General features: G+C 44.3%; 1 protein-coding gene across 2 annotated transcripts in view; it reads left to right on the top strand.

The window, feature by feature from the left end:
• The window catches only part of PKP4 (plakophilin 4), a 46,259-nt gene that overhangs the window by 27,961 nt on the left and 7,731 nt on the right, over nt 1–10,567 (top strand). For both annotated transcript variants that reach the window (XM_010194330.1, XM_010194331.1), the window contains exons 7-11: nt 1,350–1,541; nt 2,921–3,141; nt 5,189–5,317; nt 7,995–8,208; nt 10,293–10,476. In XM_010194330.1, coding sequence (XP_010192632.1) covers nt 1,350–1,541; nt 2,921–3,141; nt 5,189–5,317; nt 7,995–8,208; nt 10,293–10,476 — 940 coding nt within the window. The remainder of the gene's footprint in view (nt 1–1,349; nt 1,542–2,920; nt 3,142–5,188; nt 5,318–7,994; nt 8,209–10,292; nt 10,477–10,567) is intronic.

Below are 10,567 nucleotides of genomic sequence, written 5' to 3' on the forward strand. Positions count from 1 at the left end.
GTAATACACAAAGTAAATACACATACTAAACTAGATCTAGTTTTATGTTTAATTCCTTCATAAAGTAAGTAACTTACTATCACCCAGTTTCAGCCTTTTTTCTCCCTAACATTTCTAGGCTATCTCAAAGTCCTTCCACTTAAATGTAGGGTAATCATTGTAATATTAGCTTAAAGTAAGGCCTAAAAGGCCAAATCTGTTTATCTGAGAGGCAGTTCCTATTAAGATGCAGTTACTTTACGTTAAGTTCTGAGTGTGTTTACTGGTTTTGTTCTGACCTTGGTGTAAAGGAGCACAGCCAAGGTGTCTGTGCAGTTAGACCACGAGCTCTTTTGAACATCTGCTTTTTTTCTTTTAAACTGTTATACCAGATGAAATCCCAAAATTTTCCCCAGCAGGTGTAAGGTGTCTCCTCCCTCACCTCTGTTTGCAAAACCGTTTGGTAAGGGGAGCAAAAAGCATCAGTTGGCCATGAAAGGCGATTCAGTGGCTTGAGTGAACGCAGTGCACATGGAACAGCAGTCTGGTACTCTCAGGTGTTGTTACGTTGTTCAGATACCACTGCTTGAGAATCTCACCTTGTCTGAACAGCTGAACTGATGCATCTTTAGAAAGCTGGGCATATCGAGGTAGTGAATCAGTAATTCCAAAACAGATGCTTTAAATTTAATGGTTTCAGTATTAAGGAAGTGATTAGCCGCTGTAGTAGTCAAGCTTAGAGACATCTTATTTTATGGCCTTGAAATGGTGTGACTTTCCTGTGCTCTGTGTTATAAACAATGAGTAAACATCTCTCAGTGTTATAAAAACCCTTACATTTTCTGCTATAAATCAGTAATTAGTGTTCATGTTTCTTCAGAGGGAATACACGTGCATCACGGGCTATTTAAACCTTTATAAAGACTTCTCTTCACACACTGAAATCCCTGCTGCCACTGCCACTGGCTTTGGTTCCTCCTGCCTCGAGTTGTTTCATGTTCAAGACCGTGACCCCCCTTAGGCTGTGCCCCGTTTCACAGCTGGATTTCAGCAGGTTCACAGCTTACCTGATCACTGCTGAATCCGTGCTGACTTAGCTTTCACTCTGTGCTTTAGACTTCAAACTGCAAGTGCTACTAAAAAATTGAGTTGGAAAACTTAAAGTTGTCAGTGTACAGAGAAAACTTTTCATCAGAGAAATGCTGCTTTGTCAGTGAATCTTTCGCTGTGGATCATTTAATAATGGAAAGAAGTTTAATGAATAAATCTGTATAAGTGTAGATATAACTAACATGTTGTTAATAATAAAGACATCTTTATTATTTTCACCTGATATGGGCCATGTACGTATTTCACTCTGCTTGCTTTAGGCCTGAGGAGCTCGTACGCGAGCCAGCACAGCCAGCTGGGGCAGGAATTGCGATCCGCTGTGTCCCCGGACTTGCACATCACCCCCATCTACGAGGGCAGGACGTACTACAGCCCGGTGTACCGCAGCCCCAGCCACGGCGCCGTGGAGCTGCACCAGGGCTCGCAGGCCGCGCTGTATCGCACGGGCTCAGGTGGGTGACGGCGCCGCGTCCCGAAACCACGCGTCCCGCGCTGAGGGGAGAGCAGGGCTGAGGTGTGCAGTGCCAGTTTGGAAGGGAAAACTGATGTTGTAATGGAGGTAGGAATGAGGTTTGACGGACTTAAAGTAACCAGTGGGAGTTGAGAAGCTTCTGTGATGGTCGCAGGAAATACTTGGGGCTATAGATCAGTGTCAGCTTCGGGTCAGGGTATTTTCTGTTTGATACCACATGCTTGGGTACATCCAAGCAGAGCGTATTTCATGAGACAAAAAAAAAATCATTGCTTCCTCTTGCATTCTCTGTGCATCAATTGAGCTGGTTCATGGTTTTTTTGTTCATCAGTGCAGTAAACGATGGCTTGCACACTCAAATTACCCACCACATCTTTCACAGTAAAAATACTGGTGGTTCTACCCCGCTTCTTGTCAAAGAGTAATGTGAAAATACTACATCTGAAGATCATGTACTGAAACTGAAATATTTCTGAAGTATTTCACAGAATGGCTGCTCATATATTATGAAGTGCATAGGCGCTAGATTAGTATTAGAACTGATTTTCTGTGAAGAGAAATGTAATCCGTGTTGCAGTGCGGTTTGTTCTTTAAGGCTTGTCAATAATTTGTCCAGTGGAATAATTTCCAAAAACTCTCAAAATATTGCAGTGACTTATCTAAGTAACTCTGTAGAAGTTTAGATTGGATCTGAGGGGAAATTTCTTCCCCAAAGGGTTCTCAGAGGCTGCCCAGGGCAGTGGTGGAGTCCCCATCCCTGGGGGGCTGAGGGACCTGGTTTAGTGGTGGAGGTGGCAGTGCTGGGTCAATGGTTGGACTGGATCTTAAAGGTGTTTCCAACCTAAATGATTCTATGTTTTCTCACATTTTAAAATTGCTTTTTAAGGTTCTTTAATGTAACTGAAGTACTGAGAGTACAGAATGTTGAAGGAGATAGCAGGTTTTGTAATTCTCCTGTCTTGTACAACTTTGAGTAAACAAATCAGTTTGTCCGGAGGAAATGTAACTAGAAATTGAGTTCTGTTTGCTTGCCTGCCTGGTTTCACTTACCCTGGAGGAACAAAAGCTACCACAGCCGCTGTTAGGTCGGGAAAATACACGATCCTGGGTTTGAAACTGTCAGCTTAGTCTTTGAAATCACCTTGTTAGCTTTTTGTCAGGGAAAGTGTGGCTGTAGTTGGGAAAAGGAAAATATCATATAAATTATATAAGTTTTTCTCACTTATTTTCCCCTTTCTAGTACTGTTGGCACAGACTGATTTTTGTATTTTTTTTGCTTATGCTTTTAACCACGTATTGCTTCTTCTCTTGACTAGACCTTGGTTACCCAGTGTGTTTTTAATACTGATTTTGTACTAGGAGTCGGAAATCTGCAAAGATCATCCAGTCAGCGTAGCACACTCACATACCAAAGAAATAATTATGCTCTGAACACAACAGCTACCTATGCGGAACCCTACAGGTCGGTGCAGTATCGGCTGTCAGAGGCCACTTACAGCAGGCTGCCGCACGCGACGCCCAACGACGACGGCACCACGCGCTCGCCGTCCATTGACAGCATCCAGAAGGACCCCAGGCAAGTCCCCGAGAGCCGTGGTGTGGTTTTGAGTGCATCCCCTCAGTACGTGCAGCACTCTGTACTCAGAATTCCAGCTTCACGTTCAAACAGTCATGGCTCTCGAAGTATTGAGGTCTACACCTTTGCGGTAACGAATGCAGCCTGCTTTGTTGCAGTTGGAAATAACAGCTTGGGTGCACTTGGTTGTCACGCTTTTCTTCCGTGTTTGTTTTCATGTAGAAGTTGTTACGGGGAGCGCGTGCAGATTTGAGAACTGACTGGATTATTCCAAATGGTTTTTAGTAACTCTGCAGAGCAGCCTGCAACACTGCAGGAAGTTTTCAGGGTTTTGAAACTGGAAAGTGCACGCCTAATGTATTTGAATGGGTTTTTTGTGAGCAGCCTGCTTAAATTTCAGAACAATGTAAGTTTAAAAATGTACCATTTTGAACGTGAATACACATTCATTTTTCAAAAATACTGACTAGCTCGTTGTTGTAGGTGTAAGTACGCAGTGTGGGCATGAGACGAGTGTAATGTTACAGTTTGAGAGACACCATCCATTAAAACCTTGTGTTTAAAGAGGGACTGCCAAAGCCCAGGGGTTCATGGTACAGAGCCTTCACATCGAGACATCAGGGCACCAAATTAACTTTTAAAAAAAGGTGGTGCACCCATCTGCATGACGTTAGGGGCAGAATCCCACCTCTGAGCAGCGCTGCCAGCTGCTGCCCTGCTCTGGCATGGCTTACAAGAAAAGATGTAACAGGGATGCTCCATGCTCATAACGAGGAACTTTAAAGAGATTTGGACTCAGTTGTCATTGCTGATGCACCTTCTCGTCTTGTAATTTCACAGTGGAATAGTTCTGCCTTACATTTTAATCTGTTCCAGTTCCTGGTTTGCAGAGGTGAGGGGCTGTGTGACAGCAGCCTCAGACTGGGCTATTTGAGAGCATCGCTCGCAATAGGAGTGAGTGTTCTGAAAGCTGCTGGTTTTATTAGAGAGGCAGCTTTCCCCATGGCCTTCCTACCATTAGCATGGAGATACAAACCCCATAGCTGCTGAGCAGTTCAGAGCAGGCACACAACAGAACTGTCCCTTTTTGGTGGCTGTGGGGACGCTGGGGAGAGCCGGCTGCAGGGCTGGCATTGGGCTGGGAACACCCCTCTTAAATTTACTTGGATCCTTTTTTTTAATTTGCCCAGCAAGTGTTGAAGGGTGTGTTTCTAAATCTGTGGATTGGGCGTGGATGTGTTTAATGACTTCTCCAGGATTTGTCTGCACAAAATCACTTTGTTTAATGGAGGAGACTTGATTTCAATGATTTTAAGTTTACAGTCCCTGAGTAACTCAAATTTATGCAAACTTCCTGCATCTGATCACGATGATGAAGCTTTGGGCTGCACAGCTTTTGCTGAAGTATAATTGACTTCAGACTAGGGAGAAAAATTGTGTGGAAGGGATGCACCTGAGCAGTGCTTTTAGTGGACATCTGTTGTGTTATATGTGTACGTTTTGGGAGATTTCTCTAGGTTGCAGTGTTTGAGTTGGTATAATTTGTGTGTGTGTGTATAGATGTAGATGTAGATGATGTAGATGATATAGATGATGTAGATGTAGATGATATAGATGTAGATGGTGTAGACGATGTAGATGATATAAATGTAGATTATGTAGATGATGTAGATGTAGATAATGTAGATGATATAAATGTAGATGATATAGATGATGTAGATGTAGATGATGTAGATGATATAGATATGTAGATGTGGATGATATAGGTATTGATAGAGATATATAGATGATAAAGATATGTATATATTTGTGTGATCATCAACCAAGCTGACTGATGAACATAGGATATAAAGCATCATTTTCCAATTAGGAGACTAGAAAGTGATGTGACTCAGTTACAGCAACACACCTGGGTTTCCTCCTAGCCCTGACACCTCAGAGCAAAACCAGAGTTGGTGACAAACATTGGGATGCTCTAGTAATTCTGCTTAGTAAATAGGGATGGATTTGTAACTAACGCCTTCTCCTGAACGTGTTTGCGATGAAGGGAGTTTGCCTGGCGCGACCCGGAGCTGCCCGAGGTCATCCACATGCTGCAGCACCAGTTCCCGTCGGTGCAGGCAAACGCAGCCGCGTACCTGCAGCACCTCTGCTTCGGGGATAACAAGGTGAAGACAGAGGTACGTGCAACTGCTTTCTGTCCTGGGATGCTGTACAAGACAAACTACCCCTCTCACCCTCTTTGGTTTTGGTGGGGTTTGTTGGGGTTTTTGTGTGGGGGGTTTGTTTCCTGTTGTTTCCATCATAACACAGAATTCTGGGCCCTTTCGTGTTGTGTTTGTACCAGAGGTATGATAATATTGGAGTGTCTGGGTGTGTGTAGTTACACAATCACACGCAGTCTCCCTGTCATGAGAGGCTGCGTGGAAATTGCAATAAAACATTACACTCAAGTCGTGTAACGTAGCAGGGTTGTGAAGGAAGTTTACCTGTTCTGTGTAGCTGTCGATGACCTGAGACCAAGAAAAACAGCAGTTCTGGAAGGCTTTCCCCTGCTTTTGATCAAGATATTTAAGGCATCGTAGGGAACTGTCAAGCAAAAGAGAAAAACCATAGAAATATGTAGAGCATAGCATTTCTGTCAGTGTGCTGTGGGTGAGCGAAATTCAGGTTATTGTTACTCTAGAAACTGCATTTGAAGAGCTGCTCTTATTGCAGAGCGGCTGTGGGCGACTGAGCTGAAGGAGTCTGCTTTTTCGTTCCTATCGTGTATGTGTGCGTTGTCCGTTATCTTCAGTGTAGGTATTGTTTATGTTAATAGATGTTGGTGTGGTTTTCATGGGAAGAGAGCCCAACGTCACTCCCTGTTGCTGAAGGCAGATGAGGAGCTGCTGGTGGTTTTGATGCTCCAGAAAAGATCACGGTGCTAATCGTTTGTAGGCAGATTTATAGCTTTGCTGTTTCGTAAGGAATACGACAGCTTATTTAGGAATTCTTGGGGTTTTCTTTGTCTGCACATGCTCATCTATAGGAGATCTTGTGTTTCTTCACTGTTTCCATTTTCCTTATTACAGAATTTTGTGTTAGAAATTGTGGCATGTCTGCTTTAATTCTTTCAAAAGTACACAAAACTAAAAGAAAAATGCCTGAAGTTAAAACAGGGTTTGAGTGTGGCACTGGTTTGTGTGGTGTGTGTGAAGTGGTGTCTCAAGTGTTTTCCTCCTTAGCACTGGAAATATTTCATATGTTCTTATACCAGTTCAGGTATAAGGGGCCATAGATGTGATACTGTCTAATGAGGCACACAAAACCTTATCCACATAAAAGGTGGGTTTGATCTGGAGGACAAGAAGAGTCGCAGCAGTAAATGCTGTGTCCTGCCTTCCGCCTGGGGGGTGCAGTTTTGGAACAGGAAACCCCTCCTTTTCGAGCAGGTTTCTGTACTGCACGGCCATTTCTTCTCAGTGGGAATGGTCTCAATGTTGGAGTCCCAGGATGCTGTGACAGGACCAGTGGTCGGCTCCTAGAAGGGAGCGTTCCTGCATTTGGGAACACGAGCCTGGGGTCAGGGTTTGGGGTGTTTGGTTTTGGGAAGGGGCTGTGCTGAGGGCAGGGCTCAGCAGGGTCTGGACGCGGGGTGTCCATGGCAGCAGGGAGCTCCTGTTCGTGTTCCCTCTAAGGCAGAGGCAGCGCCAGCAGCTCTGCGATGGGAAAGGGTCGCAGTTGTAGTGACAAAAGCCTTATTTGAGGAGTACTTTTGTGTTTCATTCGTTATTTAAGTGTATTATTTTATTGCTGCACTGAAGGCCAGATTAATGTGCCTGACTATCGAGGACATGGAAAGCCGAGCAAAATGAGCTAAAACGTTTGCATTGCTGAAGCACAGGGAACTCTCACCTGGGTGGTGGAGGTCTTTGCCACTTAAATTAGCTGTGAAACCGCACAGCTTTAATAAATTACACTGCTGAGCACCGAGTATCTGCCTGTAGGTACAAACACTGCTGGTATTTTAGTTCATGAGTGTGTTGATTCACAACAATTCTGAGTTTTTTAATGGAGAGACGGAAATGGCTGTAGCAAGAGCTGCTGCACCTTGCAGCAATGACTCAGCGAAATACAATGTTGGGAATGGATGTCTAGGCCAGCTTTGTTTTGAATTGTCTGCACAAAACCTGTGTCTCGCCAGGTTTTGAGCACAAGTTGAAAAGTGATGAAGCTGTTTTGTCATTTATAACTTGTATCTGTTCCGGGTGCGTAGTGTAGATGTGATGTGCTGTATTGGCGAGCAAGAGGGAGATTCAACTGAACCATGAACGGTTATCTGTTGCTTCATTATTTAGTAACAGAAATAATTGTTTGTCTTGAAAAAGAACAATTCTAAATATTTTTATAGCTTATTTATCTCATTAAAATATTTTTTATTTAGGAAATGCTATAGAATTCTAAAACACTTTTATAATTTCTGTAGGTTAATTTGAACAAAGAGAAGTACTACATGGAAACGACATCTCAAAACACAATGCTAATTATTATTTTTCTAATACATAATAAAAAATAGATGCAACCAACCTGCTTAAAGCAGAGAATATAAACATCTATTTGTTTTACAAAACCTCTGCAGAGGTTTCCTTTGAAACAGAACTCCGGAGGTGCCAACAGGACCGGATATATGCGAGTCTGAATGGATATTTCTGTGTGTAGCTAAGAGTAAAAGATGGCATTTACACCTTTGCAACTCCGTATTCCCAGTATTCCCTAAAGGTCTGTTCTGAGGTACAGGAAATCACCCTTGTTTGCCAGTGATGAAGCTAAACGTGAGCAGTGTTGGCTCTGTGCTGATGGCCCCGTGTTCTCCAGGTGTGCCGGTTGGGGGGCATCAAGCACCTGGTGGATCTGCTGGACCACAGGGCCCTGGAGGTGCAGAAGAACGCGTGTGGCGCCCTGAGAAACCTCGTGTACGGGAAGTCCACCGACGAGAACAAGATAGCCATGAAGAACGTGGGTGGGATCCCTGCCCTCCTGCGGCTGCTGAGGAAGTCTGTGGATGCTGAGATCAAGGAGCTCGTGACAGGTACGTTTGGACAGAAACACGGGTTTCTTTATTGACTCCTTACACTTGATTTATTACAGGGGTTTTTTATCATGTGCTGACAAAGGTTTTAAATGCGATCCTGCAGCATTCATAAGATGGGCCCAAACTCTGTAAGTGTGTGTTGAAGCACAGGCAGAAAATGGCCAGTGTGCAGTTGATAGCAGCGCCCAGCCTGTTGGTAGAGCGACGGTGAGCGGCTGTGCGCGCTCGTCGCCTCTCGAGGTCGCAGGTTTAGCTGTAACCCATGAACCTCCCTGGTACTGGGTGCAGACAGAAAGTGCAGAAATAAATAACAAGTGATTTGCAGTTTAACACATGCAGGAACTCCATTTCCATCAAAACAAGGCGGACTCGCTGGGTACGCATACATCTGCTGTCTCCTTTTCTTAATATGGGGGTGATTCGTCTGTGAAGGCTTTAGGAGACTGAAGAGTATGAGGATATAAGAAAGCAGTGTCCACCTTTAACCAGTTCCAGGTTTCAGTGGCTCCCTCATCCGATGTGAAGCTCCGAAGCCCAGGTACCTCCCTGCACGCAGAGCAGGGCTCAGGGGAGGTGAGCCCTCCCCCTGTCTGCACTGAGCCCTCCCCAGTCCCAAAGTGCTCAGTGCAGACAGGGCTCTGAGCACAGCAGCGTCTCCAGAGCCCTGGAGTTCACACGCGGGCTCTTTCCTCCAGGATTTCCACACAAGCAAGCATTAAGATACCCTGCAGCTACCACGGTCTCTGTAGCAGGAGGAGTCTTTTCCTTAAGAAGTTATGTAAATGGAATATTTAAACCTAGAATTGCACGTTACCTGCCTTGTCTGCCCTGCAAAATTCATGGTTTATGCATCTAAATTACCTGTGCTTTTAAGATGTTAGGGATGGTTCCACAGACAACCAAAGTCAAAGTCTTAATTAAAGAAGGTATTTAGTCACTATTTAAAAAAAAATTAAAAAAACCCACCTACGCTGTTATCTGTCGAGAGAGATACAGCACATCACCCGTAATTAAAAAGATTTTTCAAATAAACATGGTATTTAACTTGAATTCTAATTAAAGATGACTACTTCAGAAAAAGCGACTCTTACTTTTGAAGACCTATTTTAAATTTTTGTAACCAGCTTCAGCAAAATGGAACATTTTGACCCAGTTGTGAAGCCAGTGGCATCCACTTCTGTCAGAGCCAGGCCCCGCAGCAGACCTGGAGCGTGGGGACCTGGGAATGCTCCGTGTAAACAGCGGTGTGAAGGAGTGGGAAGGATCCGGTGATGTTTGGTAATTCACAAACTCCGATGTCAGAATTAAACCAGTGAACCTCACCCAGCTCCGTGTGTGCCTGGGTTTAGAGGATGTAAATACAGAGACGTTGGCTGCAGTCTGCACCACTGGAAACACCGTCTGTCTGATCTCCAGTTCAAAGTTAGCGCTGTTATTACTGCTGTAGTTCATTCCCAATTTTTCATGTAAAATGGATTTTCCAGCGCCACATTTCTTAATGAAGTACAGTGCTTTTTCCTCCTGAGGATGGTTTTTCATCTTTAATGAATGAGTTGTACTTTCATTATTAGCAGCAGCAATTGTCTTTGACAAATAACTGGTACATCTGTTGTCACTGCAAGTGAAATTCATCTGGTTTATTTAATACGCAGTTAGGTAGATGAAACTATTATCACAGGTAAGTGAAATCAGAATAACAAAGTGCTTACAGTCTGTACAGGTATTTGTCACATGAGTTCATTTGTATAATATATATAATACATTATTATATTGGGGTTATTGTGATTGCCATCTCTTCCGTCGAAGGGCTGGCACAGCAGCCAGACAGCTGGAGCAAGGCTGCTGAACGCGTTGTCATCAGGAGTTTGGAAATATTTATTTCAGTCTATAAAGAGCATCTTCAGTGGCAGCTTTGCTGACCGATAATGTTGGAATAATATAACGTTACATTGCGGACTAATTCTATTTCTTGAGTTGTGCCTAAACTATCTTTCTCCTGTCTACAGTGATGCCTTCTGAGCTGTTAGCGTTGCTTTGCCTGTGTTTGCCAAGTCCTTTCTGACCGCGCTCCCTTCCTGCAGGGGTGCTGTGGAACCTGTCGTCGTGCGACGCGGTGAAGATGACCATCATCAGGGACGCGCTGGCGCCGCTCACCAGCGCGGTGGTGGTGCCGCACTCGGGCTGGAACAGCTCCTCCTTCGACGATGACCATAAAATGAAGTTTCAGACCTCCCTGGTCCTGCGCAACACCACGGGCTGCCTGAGGTGAAACGCTGGTCTAAAGACTCCCTTTTACAGAGCAGTTGTGTTATCCAGCACATCCTTTTCAAACTGCACGTTTCAAGTCAAAAGAGCG

Source organism: Mesitornis unicolor, unplaced genomic scaffold (genome assembly GCF_000695765.1).
Source record: "Mesitornis unicolor isolate BGI_N332 unplaced genomic scaffold, ASM69576v1 scaffold10291, whole genome shotgun sequence".
Taxonomy (NCBI): Eukaryota; Metazoa; Chordata; class Aves; order Mesitornithiformes; family Mesitornithidae; genus Mesitornis; species Mesitornis unicolor.